Below are 20,477 nucleotides of genomic sequence, written 5' to 3' on the forward strand. Positions count from 1 at the left end.
CAATCTAAGCATATACCTGAGGTAATGGAGTGTTAAATTAGTTGCCCAAGATCACAAGGAGCTGCAGTAGGATTGGAATGGGCTTCCCTGGTTCTCAGCACAATGCTCTAATCATTAAGCTTCCATAATACATTTTCACTGTGACAACAGAATGATAAAGGTAAATAAACAGCCATGCTGAAGTGGGTAGTATCCATCTCTCATTATGAATACTATTCATTTTGCTCTGCATTTGAGTCCTTGGTCTAGAGCTAGAAGGGTTCAGATACAAATCTCAACATTTCCTAGCCAGAAAAGTAGATTGCCTTGCTATTGTACAGATATCTCATAGTATGAAGAAAGATTTCACTTTATATTACCTTGATGAATAGATAAATACATAAACAAAATTGCAAGAAATTTGTTCTTCAAATGTAAGATGAGATAATTTATGGTTTATTACAATAACAAATCTTTTGTAAGTCCAGAATGTCAGCTGAAAGCTTTGGGAAGACCTTCATCGCTGTGTGGACTTGCAGTAAATCTGTATTTATTATCTGAAAGTTCTGATTCTGATAATATCTGAAGGTCAATTTACAAAGCTTACATGATTTATTTCAGAATATTGCCTGCTTATTTTACAAGGGCAAGGCCTTCTAAAAACATTAGGATCAGGCCTCACTACTGCTTTTCTTTAAAGTTTCTCCTTTTAAAAATACTGGACAATTATATTTACTGCAAACTATTTTCAAGGTGGCCACAGGTGCATGCCTACTACGGCCTTGAGCCGTTAAGTCATGGTGAGGGAGAGAGGTTCTGGTTACAGTTCCTATTCTAAATTACCTGCAGGTGGCTACAGCCTGGTGCCTATATAATTCCCCTAGCCTGTGCCCTTCTGTACCTGATGTATTATATTGCAATTGTGATGAAGTAAACATTCATCTAATGCTTTTACCATTGTTTTCCCTTTTCTCCTCAGCACTATATACCATTGCTGATACATTCAATGTGAAAAGATGACCCAGCTGTTTGTAGCTCCTTCCTTCCCCTCACCAATGTGGTTTGGCTGTGGGTAAGGGTGTCTGGTGATCAGAGAGCAAACATCGTCTATGCCCTACCTATGGTTATCTGCAAGTTTCTACTTGGCAGATCACTAGTGCTAGACAACATACCCATTATTTACACAACTCTGTGCTGTGGGGCTCTAAGGTAAGGGGGGAGAGGCTGGATGGGCATTTGTGTTCCTCAACAGAAATGCCCACCCATCCTTCCCCCCCCCCCCCCCCTTACCATACAGCCATGCAGTTTGGAAGGAACAGGTGGCCCTCTGTATGGCCACCCTTATCACACATATGTACCAAAGTTTCTATGTCACAGTTCACCTGTCATGCAACGCAGATTGCTGACTCCTCTCACATCAACCCCAGCATTTGATAATACTACATATGTAGTGCACAAAGTACACACACAGATCCTGGTCAGTACCAAAAGTGTAAAATAGTATTTAAACTATATAGAAAAACAAACTATATACAAATTCCACCCCCCCCCCCCCCCCACACACACACAAATCATTCTTCCCTCTCCTGTCCCTCCAATTGCCGTCGCAGCAGCTTTATCACCAGCAGCATGAGCCAGCTATGAGTCTGCTGGCGGTCCTCGATAAAGTGCCGCAGAGCTGCCACCCCCTGCAGCAACTGGTTCACTACAGCAACCAGTTGCTGCAGGAGTTGCAGTACTGCAGCACTGTTGTCTATAGCTGCTGGTGTTGGTGGGGCTGGTGGGTGCTCCTCCTCCTCCCCTTCCAGAGGAGGCATATTTGCCCATTAGTCTGCCTCTGCCTCCTCCTCCTCCTGTGCCACTAGTGCTGTGGCCTCCTCCTCCGCCTCCTCCTGCTGTGCCACTGGTGCTGTGGCCGCCACCTCCTCCTCCTGCTGCTGCCGCCATGTGTATGTAAAAGGATTGTCTTTGAGATCAGCACATCCAACATGGCTTGCATAGTTCAGGAGCTGGCTGGCCTGAGGCGGGGGATGGGGACAGGTGTGGTGAGCCCTGGGCTATACCCATGGGGTGTGAGATGCATGAGATGACATGACAGTGAACCCTGGAAGCTGGTCTGACACAGAGTACACAGGATATGTTGGCAGACCACACTCATTGGTCAGCAGCATGTTTGCATTATGATTTGTGACTATGGTTGGCTGACCAGTTTTTTTTTTTTGGGGGGGGGGGTTGGGGGGGAGCACATAACTTTAATATGAGGCAATGACATCCACTAAGAGTAGGACCTCAGGCAGGAATACCATGAAACAGTATCCACCCCATATAGGGGGATACAGAAGTAAGGCATCTCATCTTATTCATCTCAGAGAAGGTTGGTTGGAAGTTGCAGCCACACTCATGGGAGGGTAGCTGGAACCTCAGGCCTTGATCTGGGACAGAAGTGTTATGACTTACTAGTTGCCTATTAGCCACATGAAAGCTGATATTGTACACAACATTTGCATTATTAAATAAATATATTTACAAATGAGTACACGTGCCCTGTTTATAATACTTATGTCAAGCCCTGAGGCGCAGTCTCACTGCCCTTATCATGTCAGGGTTCTCCCGCTTTATTCAGTGGAACCTCCGCCGGAAGGACTCAAGGTCCCTCTGAATGCCAAATCTTCTGCAAGGTATAAGTTTGTACACCAGGAGTCAGGGGATGGCCCTTCTTGCCCTCAGCACACAAATTCATTTGGAAATCAAATAGGAGAGATGCACAACACTGATTGGGGGGGGGACATTACATTGGTACAGGTGATGTCATTGAGGTGGACAGAGAGTACCGTTTGTGTGCAGTATTGTAGAGATGTGGGAATGGTTTTCCTTTCTAGTACATAGATTCTATTAATGAATGTGCATGTGCACATATCACTGATTACCCTTGAATACAGACTACAGTTAGTACTTACATTGCTGAGGGAGCTCTTATATGTGTAGCTACAGGAGGGGGACCTGATAGCCTGGGGGTGGGGGAAGCAAACACTTACCTTTCCAACCTGTCTCTTATTTGACACCAGGCTTGGATGGAGACAGTCCTGGGGGGCAGGTGGTGGTGGTGGTGCATAAAAAGAATGCTCCGATGTTTTAGGCAATTGTACACCAGGTACATCGCTGAAATTTGGCTCTCGCTGTAAAGACATGTTTGTCAGGGAATAACCGTTGGAAAGCATGCATCGCCTTATATGGCCGCCCATGCATGATGGACGTCCTTACGTGCACAGTTCCATATATGGACTAGTCAGCACGTGGACGTCCTACCCCATATATGATGGGTCGGCACATGGACGATCATGACACATGGACGTCCATGACATGCATTGACCGTCGTCACGCATGCGGGGTCTTATTTGGATGAGTACATGTTCATACGTGTGGAACCTTCCTTATATAGATCATTATCAAGTGTGCGAACCTCTTCATATATACACAATAAAATATGTATGTTCTTTATATTTCCCATAGCTGCATGTTCCGCAAATACAGTGCTAGTAGTTGCGGACATCCAGGTACGGGAAATATAAGGAACATTCATAAGTGTAAAGCAGAGTAACAAGGACGTGTTTCTCACAGAACTGCCGAAGAATGTCCCTCTTATAGGCCCGCCGTCCTTTGGTGGGCCTAGTAAGATGGACGTCCTTCGGCAGTTCTATGAGAACCATGTCCTTGTTACTCTACTTTACACGTATGAATGTTCCTTATATTTCCCGTACCTGGATGTCCGCAACTACTTGCTCTGTACTTGTGGAACAACCAAGTACATCAAAGAAGTCCAAAGTATAGTAACAAGGACATCTGTCTCGTAGAATCAGTGAGGGACGTTGATGACAAATTGGCAAGTACAGTGAATGTTTTAGGGACGTCTTTTCGCGGTTCTGGAAGATGGGCGTCCTTTTTACTATACTTTGGGTGTCCCTGATTTGGACGTTTTGCACTGCGATAATGGAATGTCTAAGGACGTCCATACTATTTCTCGATTATACCTACCTGATTTTGGCCGACTTCACGAGGGCGTCCTAATTCATACTTGGAAGACATTTCAGAAATGCCCCTCTTAGTAGATTTAAATAACAAGGGTAATAACGTGTTTTGTGGGAAGTCTCAAGGCACTCATGACAGCTCTAAAGCTATTTCTAACTCCTCTTACTCTCTTACCTATTTGTATGTTCCATCTTTGCTTATACCCTACACTGTCTACTAAAATGTTCTATTATGTATTGTGTTAACATTGTAAGTAGTATACTATACCATACTTTGTATTGTTACTTGAATATTTTTACTGCTGGTCTATTGCTTATGTTTGATTTATTCTTACTGTACACCACCTTGAGTGAATTCTTTCAAAAAGACAGTAAATAAATCCTAAAAAATAAAAAGTAGTAGAATTGTTACAAGAAGCCTGTGATACTGTGAAAAAGAGATGAAGGCAGGCCTTCAAAATAACACAGCTGGACAAGGTTGTAAAATAAGGCAAGCACTTTATTCAGTTAGTCCTGAAGCCTGTTACAGGGTCAGGTAAAATCTCTTTAATTCTATGAAAAGTCTCAACATAGGCCTGTGGCTGACAGGACCTAAACCACAGTTTGTGGCATGTGACTGCCACACCCCAAACGCAGTCTGTAAGCTCTCTCGCTCTCTCTCTCTCTGGGTTTCCAGGCCTGGCTACAATCAGACCTCAGAACGAGGCTTCCAAGTCTTCAGATCAAAAGGTTGACTTACCTCATACGTCACAGTAGCTATATGTATGTCATAATTGTATATGCTGGGGCTTCAGTTCTTTCTTCCCTGGGCCTCCTTAACCCCACTCTGGCCCTGCCTTTTATACTGCCTGGTTCCTTTCCTTTCGGCTCCACCACTCCCTTCTCACTTCCTCTCTGGGCTGTCTAGTGGTTTTAAGGTGGCTCAGACTACCTAACGGACTATTCTTAAGGGTGAGAGGCAATGTTATATAAATCTCCTGTAATACCTCGAGCAAGGGTTGATGGTGGGCCTGCAAAATAACACAGTTGGACAAAGATGTAAAAATGAAATACGTGCTTTATTAACAGAAAACCTGATGCCTGTTACATCACAAAAGGTGAAAAGTCTCTTTACATATTCTTTCTAAAAAGCTACTCATATTATATTGTGTCCTATTCCTCCTCTGTTTATCATTATATTGTGTCCTATTCCTCCTCTGTTTATCAAAGTGCAAGTCTTTGGTCCTATGCATTGATATAATGCAGGAGTTCCAAGATGCCTCTTGTTAAATTATTTTATAAAAGTAAAGAGTGTTGTGTCATATGAAGCAGAGGCCTAATGGTTAGTGCAGTAGGATTCCCTTTAGCTCCTTCTGACCTTAGGCAAGTCATTTAACCCTCCATTGCCCCAGGTACAAAAACTTAGATTGTGAGCCCTCTAGGGACAGAGAAAGTACCTGCATATAATGTGTACAGTGCTGCATATGTCTAGTAGCGTTATAGAAATGATTAGTAATGGTAGTAATAGAGCAGAGCTGGTGAGAGTCACTTAATTAGAGACAAATTTAACTCTCACTGCCCATAGTTTACTTATTTAAAGCTTCCTTGTTTGGTAGTCTGACTTAGTGGTAGTAGTGGAAGACTATTGCTAGGACTCAGGAAGGCACCATTTTTACAAAAGCAGCCACCAGTGCAGGAGCAATTACTAATCTCTCCTTTCCTCCATTAGACCCCCAAGTATGACCTGGTAAGTGTTGTATTGTGGGGGTGGGTTCAAAGGGGGGGCTGCTCAATTTAAAAAGGGATAGTGGTTAGGGTGGTGGACTTTGGTCCTGGGGAACTGAAGAACTGAGTTCAATTCCCACTTCAGGCACAGGCAGCTCCTTGTGACTCTGAGCAAGTCACTTAACCCTCCATTGCCCCTTGTAAGCCGCATTGAGCCTGTCATGAGTGGGAAAGCGCGGGGTACAAATATAACAAAAAATAAATATGAATAGAGGAATGGGTCCTGCTCAATTTTAAAAAGGAATCAGTTTATAGGGTATCTAGGAGGTTCCCTCAATCTTAAATCAGTTGAAAAGTTCATACTTACAATATGACAATTTTCATCTACTGAGGCATGTCTGTGTGCAGGACTTGGTTGAAACAGCTATGGTAAAGTGTGTCTCAGTGTTGTAGAAGAGTATTTGTGAAGGTGTTTGGATGGATGGACATAGTGTGGGTATTGACTGATGGTGTATGTGAGGTATATTTGTGTGAATTACTGGTATGATGTTCATATCTTACTCCTGAGAAAATTCTGTGCAAAAATTTTGAAAATTTTGCACTTTCTATATTTGTAAGATTTTGAAGGGTAGAATTCTACTTCATGAAGGCAAGGATCCTCTATGCCCCACACCTGACCCCCCCCCCCCCCCAACTTTTTCCTTGCTCATACTGAGCCCCCACCCCACCCCACCCCTGCAATCTCACCCTCCAACTAGCTTGAATGCCATTCCTAGGTTTGCTCTCAGTCCCTGTGACCAATGGCAGGTTCAATCCCCAATATTCTTTGCCCCCTTTCCAGCTTCCTTGGTGCTGAATACAAAACTTTGAACCACACAGGACACCATAAAACCCCACAGTTCAAAGTTTGCATTCAGTAGCAGAGTAGCAGAGCCATAGGATGCAGTTCCAATGTCCACCACTTTTCTCCTCTGTTTGTGATGAACAGTGCATGGCCAAGGGTGCCTGCAAGTTGGGGGACCTGAAGGGATTGAAGAGGTGAGTATTAGGGCAAGTGGAGGGACTCGAAAGGAGAATGTGTGGTGGGGGGAAGGAGGTGAATGCAAACAGGGCTGGCACAACCTGGTAAGTATGGCAGGGGGGCACTGACCTCTGGAGGGCACCACAAGCCATGCTTACCACTGCTGAGAGACTCACAATTCCTGCAGGCAGTTCTTGGTCCTCACCTGCCCACCCTCAGCTTCCCACAACAGCCTTCCTTGCCTTTGTGCCGCCCTGCCTTTAAAACTTTTATTTTACCTCAAATCACGGCGGTGGCGGCAGTGGCAGTAAAAGCAGCCAAGCTCGGCTCACCTCCAGCCTTCCCTTCCCTCTCAGTGTCCTGCCCTCCTCTGATGTAATTTCCTGTTTTCATGAGGGCGGGACACTGAGAAGGAAGGCTGGAGGCAAGCCGAGCCTGGCTGCTTTCACCTCTGCCGCCGTGACTTGAGGTAAAATAAAAGTTTTAAAGGCAGGGCAGCAGGAAGGAAATGGGGGCTGTTGTGGGAGAGGAGGGCTGGGGTTGGAACTGGAACTGGAACTCGGGGGCTTAAATGGGGCGGGGGCTGGGGCGAGTCACTGGACATGGATTGAATGGGATGGGGGAGGGCAGAGGAGAATCGCTGGACATGAATGGGGGAGTAGGGGAGAGAGGAGAAATCATTGGACATGGAGGGGAGGGCAGGGGAAGAGGAGAATTGCTAGATATGGATGGAGGAGAAGGCAGGGAAGAAAAGACAGTTACTGGGTATGGATGGATGGAGGGGAGGGCAGGAGAGAGAGGAGAGTTGCTGAACATGGATGAATGGATGGAGAGGAGGGCAGGAGAAATGCTGGGCATGGATGGAGGAGAGGGAAGACAGGAAGGAGATGCACATGGATGGAAGGGGGGGAAGAGAGGAAAAATGCTGGACATGGATGGCGTAGAGGGCAGGGAAGAAAGGAGAAATGTTGGACAGGGATGGAGGGAAGGAAAGACAGAGAAAGGAGATACAAACGGATGGAGGGGAAGGAAGAGAGGAGAAATGATGGACATGGATGGAGGGAAGGGAAGACAGAGGAAGGAGATGCACATGGATGGAGAGAAGAGAGGAGAAATGCTGGACATGGATGGAGGGAAAGGAAGAGAGAGGAAGTGAGATGAACATGGATGGAAGGGAAGAGAGAGGAGAAATGCTGGACATGGATGGAGGAGAGGGAAGAAAGAGGAAGGAGATACATACTGAACGGAGATGAGGGAAAAGAGGAGAAAAACTACACATGGATGGAGAAAATAGGCAAAAGCTGGATCCACTCTATACCTTCTCCAGTCAAGTCCGCGGAGGACCCAGCTTTTACCTATGAATGAAAGGCAAGAAATGAAGAAGAAAGGAGGAAAGTAAAGAAATAAATGGAAAGGAAGCCCTGGAAACAGAGTTAAGAGAACAGATAGAGAGCAGCAGAATCTGAGACTGGGACCAACATGATCAGAAAAATAAAGTCACCAGACAACAAAGGTAGAAAAAAATCATTTTATTTTAATGTTAGTGTTTGGAATATGTCCAGTTTGAGAATTTACATCTGCTGTTTTATTTTGCAATATATAGCAATGTGTTTCTTTCTGTTTTTCTGGTATTGTGCTGCATGCAGAGTCTAGCTTCTTAGGATTTCAGGTTAAATTTGAATAGGGGACTGCAAGGCCAAGTGTCTGAATAGGGATCTGTTTGTTAGGTTCTGAGATTTTGATAACATATTGTTTCAGGTTTGGCAAGACTGTTCTCCTAATTCCTGGTCTGTATGCTAATTTGGTTTGTGTCATTTTGGGTATACTGGAGCTGTAACAGCTTACAGAAATTTTTTATAATGAAAAAAAAACAAGTTATTTTTCTTCTCCTATACTGGTGTAATATTTTCAGTGATGCCTGTTTATAGGCGCCATGGTCGGTAAAAGGGGTGTGGCTAATGTAGGGGTGGAGCCATAATGACCCCACCCCTGAATGGGTAGGGGGCGCTGACTAGTAGGCTGCAGGAGGGCGCCAGAAACCCTAGCACCGGCCCTGAATACAAAGCAGCAATGCGGGTTGCCATTGCCTTCTAACCCTTGTACAGAATTCTGAACAGATGGGAAATTCTTCACAAATTGCAATGGAGGATGAAATTACTTGCCCAGAGTCACAAGGTGTATCAATAGGAGATGAACCCTTGCTCTCAAACCATTGCTCTAACCCACTGGACTATTCTCTCCACTCCTATAAGAATTTAAACATCTAGTAGCCCTCTCCAAATTCTCTAGTGATGGCTGGCCCAGGGTAGGATGGGAGCCTGCAGTGGCACATTGGCCAGTTGTCCCGTGTAATGATATGTCCTTTGGAGTGAACTTCTGGTGCAGGTTGGCCACACTCTAAGTAGTTGTCTGCTGTGCGTATTTCAGTCTACTCCTGTTGATAAAAAATTGGTGACTTTAGTAGAAGGCTTATAAAAATGATGATGTGGCTATCCTCTGATAGCCACATCATAATGTTTGTTCCCTGAGGATAAAAAATTGATAACATGTCACTGTTCTTAAGCTTTTATGACTTCTCTGTTTCATAAAATCTGCTGGGCATATTTGGATTCTATGTTATTCTTAAAGAAAAAACAAAAGCTTTGTCTATTTTCAGTATACATTGAGGATTTCGTCTTGCCATCTAATGATAACACGTATGCAAAGTCTCAAGGAGGATAAATAAACCTTTCCACCCTAAAAATAATACAGAAATATTTTAATGACACTTCTCTGCTAGTGCTTAGACACAGTAAAGAAACAAAGCTCACGGTAGCCATTAGAAACATTTTATTGATTGTCACAGAGTGCTGCCTGTTGTGTTTTTTATTGAGCTGCTTTGATGGAGCTTGCATCTGTGGCACATTCATTTCTGAATGCTTCTTACTTTGTGCTTGTTTTCTAACCCACTATCACATATCAAACGCTGTCAACAACATGCATTACCTTTTCATGTTCTAACTTCTCAAGCCTTCTACCTCTCACAGTAAAAAAAAACGTTCATGAGACATTTACCCAGTGAAAACCTTGCTCACAAAAACACACTGCCACCTTGACTACATAGTTGCAGCTGTTAATTATACCCACACCCACGCAGCTAAAGGGCAGACACAGTCAACTTTAAAGTGTATAAATGGCTGGTGAGCCAGTCCTCTCCCCGGTTTCCTTTTTCCTCCTCCCACAGTTCAGTCCCAGGCCTCCTTTCTCCCGTGGACCTTTTATTATGTAGTATAGGCTGATCTTAGACTTGATCCTGGAGTCAAAATTGGTGGCAACAACAAGCTGTGAGATATGTTGTGAAAGGCCTGAGCTAGTTCATGCTCTGCTTTCAGACTCTGTCTCCTGCATAGAAACTCAGAAAGGGCAAGGCCAGTGTGGAATCATTACAAGGCTTGGGAGCAGAGTGTTCTCTGGCTCAGTTCAAACCTATGTGTCTCTTAGTATATGGCTGCCACCAGTGTTGTCTCTTCAGTCAGGTCTATGCTTATCTCTGCTTCATAAGAAAAGGTCTACTGGTGAGGGAAGGATGAGAGCATGGCTTGTAAAGAAGCAGGGGAAGAGGTTTTGCTGCTCTTGAGGCTGATCAACAAACTATATGCAATTGTATTAAGGGTAATTTTATAAGACGTGTCTAAATTAAGGTACCAAGTGTGTGCCAGTGTTTACAAAATACTAGCACTTATGCACAGGATTGGTGCCCTGAATTGGCAAATACATGCATAAGTGCTGGGCACGCTTCTGTAGACATGGCACGCATGTCGCTTAGCACAACCGCAAGTAGACCGTACCTGTGAGCATAGGAGCCAACTTTTCAGAATTATTGGGGAGTGCTAAACTCAGTGGAAATAACACCTCCCTAGACACATACAAGGAATCCTCTCAATATTGGGGGTACTCAAGCACCCACATCACCCATAAAACTGGCTGCTATACCTGTGAGCAGAACATGGATGTGTCATGTGCGTTCTGCATAGTGACCCACACAACTTATAGAATACTATGAGGTGCACATGCTGCAAGGCACACTTAAGAATGGCAACTTACACCTGCCATTGCCATGTTCTAAGCAGTCACACCTAGATATTGGTGCACCAAGGCTTCTTTACACTAGTATTAAGTAACTTTTAGGCATGTCCTAACACCATTATAGAATTGGCACTATGCGTGCCTCTCTGTGGTGCCTATATTTTTGTTGCAACTTTATAGAATTGGCCAACATTGTCTGTTTAAAGACTCTGCCAACTTCTCTTCACCAAAACAGACTAGGCTGACCAAATACCAGACTTCTGGCTACGCTTTCATAAGTAAAATACTCTTATAGCATTATTCAAATATGTACACATAGCTTTCTTCAGGTATGTACAATTAAGCCTATTTCACAAAGAGATATGTAACCACTCACACATTCTGATTCCTTAATAACTATAACTTCATTCTTTTAATGCCATTGCCACACTTGCAAAATATGTCTGAAATAAACCTTGTAAGAATATATTGTACATCAGTGTTTCTCAGTCCATCCTTGCAGTACCCCTAGCCAGTCTGGCTTTCACATGTATGCTCATTGTGGATATCCTGAGAGATTTGCGTGCACTGCTTTGATTGCACACTAGTCTTTGCTGTGCAAATTCATTATGGATATCCTGAAAACCAAACTGGCGAGGAGGTACTCCAGGAACAGCTTGAGAAATACTGTAAAATGTACATATATCACTTTAGCTGCATCTCAGGAGGGTGCTTAAAAATTGCTTAAATGAGTGAAAGAGTTACAAGGATCATATAGTCAGTGGATCCACAGTTCTGCCAGACTTAGATATAGTAGAAACAACCCAGAGAGGATCTATGGCCAGCTAATCTTATGTACGCTAAACCAAGCATAGCAGCAAACTCTGCTTTATCTCCCTGTTAGACTGGTCGAAAACAGACAAATAAGAAAATGCACCTTCCATGTTTTTCTGATGTGGGTTCTACTGACAGTGGAAAAGCAATGCAAAAAATACCTTCATGCTTTATGCAGGGATCTTCTAAGCACGTGTGAAATTGGATGCAGTATAATGCAAACGTTCTTTGTGTTTTTATTTACCTAATGAATGTCAACAAAGTGAGGTCATCACACAATGTAGTAATACATCAAAAAACAAAACATTTGTATAATATATAATTAAAACATACAATGAGGGGCATTTTCGACCGGGGATGCCTATCTCCAAGGACGGCGCCATGAAGGGGCGGGGCTGACCGTATTTTCAAACGAGATGGGCGTCCACCCTTACCTTGGGTGCTGAGCCCCCCAAACCCCCCTCAAAACCCACTCCCCACAACTATACACCACTACCATAGCCCTAAGGGGTGAAGGGGGCACCTACATGTGGGTAGAGTGGATTTCGGGTGGGTTTTGAAGGGCTCCCATTTTCCACCACAAGTGTAACAGGTAGGGGGGATGGGCCTGGGTCCGCCTGCCTGAAGTCCACTGCACCTACTAAAACTGCTCCAGGGACCTGTATACTGCTGCGATGGACCTGAGTATGACATTTAAGGCTGGCATAGAGGCTGGCAAAAAAAAGTTTTTAAAGTTGTTTTTTTGAGGGTGGGAGGGGGTTAGTGACCACTGGGGGAGTCAGGGGAGGTGATCCCTGATTCCCTCCTGTGGTCATCTGGTCAGTTCGGACACTGTTTTGGGACTTGGACCTGAAAAAAAAGGGACCAAATTCTCGCCAGGGACGCCTTTCTTTTTTCCATTATCGGCCGAGGGCGCCCATCTCTTAAGCATGCCCTGGCACGCCCCTGTCCCGCCTTCACTACCCTTCTGACACACCCCCGGGAACTTTGGCCGTCCTGGCGACGGAAAGCTGTTGGAGCCAGCCAAAATCGGCTTTCGATTATACCGATTTGGCCAGCTTCAGGAGATGGCCGGCCATCTCCCGATTTGTGTCGGAAGATGGCCGGTGATCTCTTTAGAAAATAAGCTGGAATGTATTATTCCAAATATATATTTTATATGTTTCTTCTATATTAACATCAATTCATTCCTCCACCTTCCACCACTATTGCTGTAAATCTTAATCCTTGTCAGAGTTGCAACACAAAACTTGCAGTAGATGGTTGGGCATAAACTTCATTCTAACTGAGAAAAATATCTGATTAGTAACCTCTCTTTAAAATAATTGTGTTATTTTGCATAGGTATCAAAAAGTGCCCCATATGCCACGGATCACATTATGGATCACTGGCAAACAAATAATCAGAATGTACCTGAACAACAAGAGCGAATTAGAAAAATCCTTTCAATGAAATCAGCAAAAGAAATTGAACAAGCAAGGTTAGTATTATTTTCTAAATATTTTAACTCTAGCATGCAGTATATCTTGAAAAAAATTATAATTAAATAGGATTTTTCTTCAATAGAACAGTAACTTCATTTGTTTACTGAAACAGGTCATATTCTGCTAGAGAAGTAGGAACTAACATTTACATGTTTTACAGGTGGGAGTGTACATGGGTTGATTCTGGGCGGAGTATGGGAGGGGCACAGCTTTGTAAAAGGACCCGTTAGTCTCCGCTATGGCCCTTATCCTCCCTGAATGACTCTTTTACTCCTTAAGGATCTAATATTTATTGTGGAGCAGGCCAATATCTCTAGCTTGCAAGTGTGTTTTCTGAATCAGAACTGTGTCCCATTTTAAGCATTTACAGTGTGACAAGGCGGTGGCCGTAATTAGAAGGTTGCTAGGCTGTATAGAGAGGGGAGTGACCAGCAGAAGAAAACAGGTTTTAATGCCCCTGTATAAGTCGTTGGTGAGGCCCCACCTGGAGTATTGTGTTCAGTTCTGGAGGCCGTATCTTGCTAAGGATGTAAAAAGAATTGAAGCGGTGCAAAGAAAAGCTACGAGAATGGTGTGGGATTTGCATTACAAGACGTATGAGGAAAGATTTGCTGACCTGAACATGTATACCCTGGAGGAAAGGAGAAACAGGTGATTTGATACAGACGTTCAAATATCTGAAAGGTATTAATCCGCAAACGAACCTTTTCCGGAGATAAGAAGGCGGTAGAACTAGAGGGCATGATATGAGATTGAAGGGGGGCAGACTCAAGAAAAATGTCAGAAACTATTTTTTCACGGAGAGAGTGGTGGATGCTTGGAATGCTCTCCCACAGGAGGTGGTGGAGAGGAAAACGGTAACGGAATTCAAACATGCGTGGGATAAACATAAAGGAATCCTGTTCCGAGGGAATGGATCCTCAGAAGCTTAGCCGAGATTGGGTGGCAGAGCCGGTGGTGGGAGGCGGGGCTGGTGGTTGGGAGACGGGGATAGTGCTGGGCAGACTTATATGGTCTGTGCCCTGAAAATGACAGATACAAATCAAGGTAAGGTATACACAAAAAGTAGCACATATGAGTTTATCTTGTTGGGCAGACTGGATGGACCGTGCAGGTCTTTTTCTGCCGTCATCTACTATGTTACTATGTTACATGCATAACATAGAATACTGTAAGTTCCATGTGTGTCACCAGCACTTAGGCACACACATTTCAGCTCTATGACTGGTGTAAATGATTGTACCTAAGTGCTTACTTTTTTTTTACAGAATATGGGGCTCATTTTCAAAGCACTTAGATGTACAAAGTTCAGTAGATTACTGTGGAACTTTGTAAGTCTAAGAGCTTTGAAAATACACCTCTATGTGCCTAACAGGTGCCTTCTGGGGACCTATATATAGGCACACTGTTATAGATTTATTCCTTAATGCAATGGGACCTAGCTACTAATAACATGTGTTAATAGCATTAGTGCAATCTAACCCAGTAGTGCACATCAGGATCTCTAGCTCGTAGTTTAAGCAGTTCAGGATCTAATATTTTAGAAAGCATAGAAATGGCCAAAAAGATGGAGTAGCAGCGCTGTATGTAAGTACAATATAAAAGTAGCTGAAATGCAGAGGGCCTGAAGAAAGGAGGAAACAACATGGACCATCCCAGAAAGAGAAGATGGAACATCTATCCACACAGTTGTTATCTACAGACCTCTAACACAAAGAGTGAAGCTGGATAAAGATCTGGTCATAGATATCCAAAAGCTGGGGATGAAAGGGAAGGTTGTGTTACTGGGAGATTTCAACTTACCAGATGCAGATTGGAATGTTCCCTCTACAAAATCAGAAAGTATAGAGATTTGGGGTGCCTGTCAAAGAGCTCTGCTCAAACAAATGGTGAAGGAACTCGCCAATGGAGGAAGTATATCTAATCTCAAGGTGGGTGCCCACTTGGCCAATAATGATCATTACACAGTATGGTTTGATATAAGAGCTAAAGCAGAGAGCAGACACACAAAATTCAGATTTCAGGCATAATGTTTGGCAGCAACTCATCACCCCCACCATGGACACACCTGTGGGATACCACAAGGATCGATACTGTCACCTATTCTGTTCAATATCTAACTCAAGCCACTAGCTGAGCTGATTCAGTCAATGGACACTCAGTTCTACATCTTTGCGGATGATGTGCAGCTACTCATACCCATTGAACTTGACTTACCTACAGCCTTGAATAAACTGATTACCTGTCTAACATCAATTCAAGAATGGAAACAAATGGGTCAAAACTGGATATGGGGGAGGAGGGAGACAACATAGTATGTTAATTGAGTTAAACTTTTTAACGCAAGTTAAACATTTAATGCATTAATCATGTTATTAGCGCATTAAATGTGCAGCCCTACTTCAAACCAGTTGAATACCCTACCTATTGTACGTAATTTATTATGGGACCCCTTTTACAAAGGCGCGTAGGGGCCTAAGCACGTGCTGCGTGTGCCAAATCAGCATTACCGCCCGGCTACCACGTGCCCCGGGCGGTAATTCTGGATTTCGCTCATGCTGAAAACACGCTATAGAAAATATTTTCTACCACGTGGCGCTTACCTGGCAGTAAGTGGCAATGGATGCACACTGTATGCCTACCGCACGGGTAATGCATGAGACCTTACCGCTAAGTCAACGGATGGTGGAAAGGTCTCAGGCCGAAAATGGACGTGTGCTAGAGACATTTTAACACTGTAAAATTAAGTCTAAATCTTGTTGAATATAAAAAGGGGGTTCATTCTATAAGGTATCTGTTGACATTTGCACATCGGTAACGGAATTCAAACATGCGTGGGATAAACATAAAGGAATCCTGTTCAGAAGGAAGGGATCCTCTGGAGCTTAGCCAAGATTGGGTGGCAGAGCCGGTGGTGGGAGGCGGGGCTGGTGGTTGGGAGGCGGGGATAGTGCTGGGCAGACTTATACGGTCTGTGCCAGATCCGGTGGTGGGAGGTGGGGCTGGTGGTTGGGGGGGCGGGGTTAGTGCTGGGCAGACTTATACGGTCTGTGCCCTGAAAAAGACAGGTACAAATCAAGGTAAGGTATACACAAAAAGTGGCACATATGAGTTTATCTTGTTGGGCAGACTGGATGGACCGTGCAGGTCTTTTTCTGCTGTCATCTACTATGTTACTATGTTACATCAATTACAAATGTAAATCAGTAGAATAATGGCATCTATATGCACGTATGTGTGCACATGTGTAAATGCCAAAATTCCACCTAATTGCTATTCTGTAAATACGTACATATTGTCATGGTCATAGGCGGCGGCGACGTCTGTGCCTTGCTCATCAGGACACACGTCAGTGCCCTGTTCCTCCTTCTAAACCTTCTAAAACTACCTGCAGTTCCAGTCAGTGACCTGTGGGGTCACTGTAGAGTGGTGAAGGCCAAGCTGGTGTCATCAACACTGACCACTTCTTAAGCTGAGAGTGCTCAGTGTTCTGGCATTTATCCTTGATTAGGCCCAGGCCTGCCTGGGGCGCTGCTTGTTCTAACTTCTGTTTCTTTGTGAGGCCATAGCCATGGGCGTAGACTGGGGGGTGAGGGGGGCATTGCCCCCCCAAACGACTTACGACATCTTTGTCGCAGTGGCGAACTAGCGGTTGGTGGTAAAAGCAGCAATCAGGGCAGGCTGGACTCCGTGCTTCGCTTCCCTGCCCTCTCAGTGTCCCGCCCGAAAGGAAATTACGTCAGAGGAAGGCGGCACGCAGAGAGGGCAGGGAAGTGAAGCACGGAGTCCAACCTGCCCTGCTTGCTGCTTTTACCGTCGACCACCAGTTCGCCACTGCAACTACTTCGGAATCGGTACTAGTGGAAGTCAAGTGAGCCAGAGCCAGCCTATCTAGTCCACTGTAAGGAAGGAAGCCATACCATAAAAATCTCTGTTTTTTTTCCACTCCCCCGCGCAGCCGTCGCCGTTCACTCAAACACAGCAAGCAAACCAGAATCCACGTTTGTTACACGAGCTGGGGTATCCTTTCCCAGAAAGGATCGGGGGGGGGGGGGGAGACGATACTGCTTTTTTAAATATATATATATATATATATATATATATATATATATATATATATATATATATGCAAATTATATGCTAATATGCCCCGCCCCATCCTTTGCCCCCCCCCCCCCCCCCCCAAATGAAACAGTCAAACTACACCCATGGCTGTGGCCTGAAGCTTTGCCCACAGCTTTCTCCTTATGCTGTGTTCCAGTGGAAGTCTGTTTCCAAGCCAGGTAGTCCTGAGAGGTAAATCTTTGCTACAGCTTTCTCCTTATGCTGTGTTCCAATAGAAGTCTGCCTTCAAGCCAGGTAGTCTTGAGAGGTAAAGCTTTGCTACAACTTTCTTCTAACGCTGTGTTCCTGTGAAGCCTGCTTTGAAGCTTGGGTGTCCTGAGGAGTAAAAGCTCTGCCTACAGCTTTTACCTTTGCTTGGGTCCAGTGAAGCCTGCTGCCAAGCGTGTGAGTCCAGAGCCTCCCATGCCTCAGCTGAGATTCCAGTCGCCCACCATGAGTCTCTGGTCGCTGTATGCAGCAAGTGGCTTTGTACTGTGTTTGGAACTGTGTGGGCTGAATGTGTAGCGGCTGAGGCCACGTCATGAGGTATCTCTGGACGAGGGAGTGGTACTTGGAGCAAGGAGGGGTCCGCGTGGGCTGTTCTTGGCCCTTGGGTGCTGTGTAGGGTCATTGAGTCTTCTGCCTTAGGAGCATTGGTTCAGGTTTGGTTTCTTCACCTTGCTTGCCTTGAGAGCGTTGGCTCAGGCTTTGTTGCTTTATCTTTCCTGCCTTGGGAGCATTCGGCTCAGGCACCTCAGTGACTGTTTGCTTGTCTTAGGTGATATCCCTAGTCTTCTGTGAGTGGAGTGACTCACTCTTGCCTCTACCTGTGGTGCAGGTCCTCAAGAGACTCTTTCTTTTCCCTTTGTTTTGCTTCTGCTCCACTCTGGTTTTGAGGGAGCTTGCCGCAGTTGTTCAGCGGCTCATCTGAGTGTACTGACAGAATGAACCCATTTCTTAACCACTAGTGGTGTTACCTCTGTCAGCCAAGTATTGCCTGTATGTCTTTATCCCGGGCCCTTTGCCTAGTCTATTGTTTTCTGCTGTATTCAGTATGTTTGCATTGTTCTGTTAGTATTGAGATGTGCAGCTAAGCTGCTTATGTTTGATTTCCCTATATAGCTAGGCTGTTGTACTTTACCTTTGCTGTATACTTTATGCTTTGCATTGTTTCTGCTAGTATTGAGATGTGCAGCTAGGCTGCTTATGTTTGATTTCCCTATACAGCTAGGCTGTTCTACTTTACCTTATTTTATGTTTTATGTTTGCCTTGCTGCGGCTAGGTTAAACTGTATAGCTAGGCTGCCTGTTTTCCTTTCTGTGCCGTTTGGCTACCGTTTTAGCCTTGTGTTTTTTGCTACTAATAAAGCTGGCACAGTTCATCTCCACTTGTGGTCCAGCCCAGTTCTCGGGAGTACTCTTAGTTGTGAGGGGACTTGGTCTACCCAGAGGTGGTTGAGTGATTCTCACGCAGCCACCTCTAGACCAAGGGCTCACCAACGTCACATATATCTTCCATAGCATGTTTTTTCCAGGTAGGTGGAGTCTGGGCGGAACATGAGTAGGAGTCACATTTAGGCACAGAACTTATTGAATACTCTAAGTTACATATGTATCTCCAGCATGTAGGCAGAAGCACTTATGCCAGCTCTATGACTGACATAAGTGCTCATATCTATTTATAGGAGTGTATTTTTGCTGATATGTTAGTATTCTGTAAAGGAAAGTAGTTGCCTATGTTTCTTTATAGAGTAGGTTCCTACCAGGCATCCTCCGGATGCTTATTTATGGGCCACTGTTATATAATTTACTTGTTTGATTTTTCTTGTTATGAAGTAAATTGCCATTAAAAAATTTGTTATAAAATATATACACATACCATCATCATCGAAGTGCCATTATAATAAATCAACTGTTAGTAAATAGGAATATAATTAATAAGAATATCATAACGCAATGTACAACAACACTCTAGATCAACCTTTTATTGTCAGATTTTCAAGTTTCTTCAATAAAGATCTATCTCTATGCAGTAGCAGGTTACCATTCTCAAATAAATTAAAATCCTGTGTCATACAGCATTTATTTGTGTTTTAAGTTCATGAGGAAGTTATGGTAAACAGAATCTCCAATTAGAAATCTTCCAGTTCCATGGGACCTTAATGTGGCTATAGTTCAGCTCATGACACTTCTGTTTGATCCTTCGGAATCAGCATACCCCAAAAAAATACCTGTTTTGGAAAGTTCTGTTCTTATTTCTTGTTCTCCATAGGTGCAAGTCTTCCATAATAGAATATTCCATATCATCATGCAGATCAATCCATAGACTGATGGGTTGTGTCCATCTACCAGCAAGTAGAGATAGAGAGCAAACCTTTTCCTCTCTATATGTGGTCATGTGCTGCTGGGAAATCCCCAGTATTCTCTCTATCTAGCAGGTGTGTGGTCACACGCAGCAGCTCTGGCTTGGTCTCCACGCCTATTTACTTAGGCTTTATTGAGTACCTGGGGTTGAGGGCTCTTCGTGAGCAAGTGCAAACCTGGTGGTGCCAGGTCCCTCCTTTTCTCCCCCCTCCCGCTGGCTTTGTTAAAAAAAAAAAACGAACAATCTTGAAGCAGAAAAGCTTTTACTTGCAGCTGCTCACTGGGACACCAATTCGTTGCAGCTCGGAGCAAGAAGCAGGTAATTTTACCTTTTCCTAGCGGGCAAGGGGTTCTCAAACGTTTCCTTCATGGATCATGGCGTCGGATGGTAAGGGCGCGAAAAAGCGCTCCCCGGACCACGATCACGCGGCTAGTGGGGAGGCGCGGGGATCAGAGGCAGAGAAGCCCTTTTTGGGCGCTTTTCCGGACTTTGCTGATTTAGCCGGTTTTTCCTCCACTGGGGCATCGGCGGCCTTTTCCGCCTTAGGTGCCCATCCCCCGATGTCCGCCCTTCCGACGTCGGCCGCCTATGCAGCTCGGACGGCCTCTGGTATGGCCATTTTTTTTAGTTGGCCGGCGGTAAGAAGATGGCGAAGTTTAAGCGCCATGCTTCCCGCACGGCTCCTTCGCGGAGTGACGGGCCGGATGCTATTTTGGATGCACAGCGTGCCTCTCCCCTGCTCTATGGAGTGGAGGTTGAGAGTTCCTCTAGGGCTGTGGCCCAGGTTGCAGAGGTGCACAAACGGGGTTTCTCTCCCGAATTTATTTTGTTGCTGCATCAGGCCTTTCAACTGCAAAATGCTGTTCCTGCTCCCCTGTCAGATATTGGTGAAGAGGCGTCCCTGATCAAGCGCCCTC

The 20,477-nt window shown here is 44.6% G+C and overlaps 1 protein-coding gene across 3 annotated transcripts in view; it reads left to right on the forward strand.

The window, feature by feature from the left end:
* The window catches only part of LRRC27 (leucine rich repeat containing 27), a 253,824-nt gene that overhangs the window by 201,022 nt on the left and 32,325 nt on the right, over positions 1 to 20,477 (forward strand). For all 3 annotated transcript variants that reach the window (XM_030202987.1, XM_030202988.1, XM_030202986.1), the window contains one exon: positions 12,951 to 13,087. In XM_030202987.1, coding sequence (XP_030058847.1) covers positions 12,951 to 13,087 — 137 coding nt within the window. The remainder of the gene's footprint in view (positions 1 to 12,950; positions 13,088 to 20,477) is intronic.

Source organism: Microcaecilia unicolor, chromosome 5, assembly GCF_901765095.1.
Source record: "Microcaecilia unicolor chromosome 5, aMicUni1.1, whole genome shotgun sequence".
NCBI classification, from domain to species: Eukaryota; Metazoa; Chordata; class Amphibia; order Gymnophiona; family Siphonopidae; genus Microcaecilia; species Microcaecilia unicolor.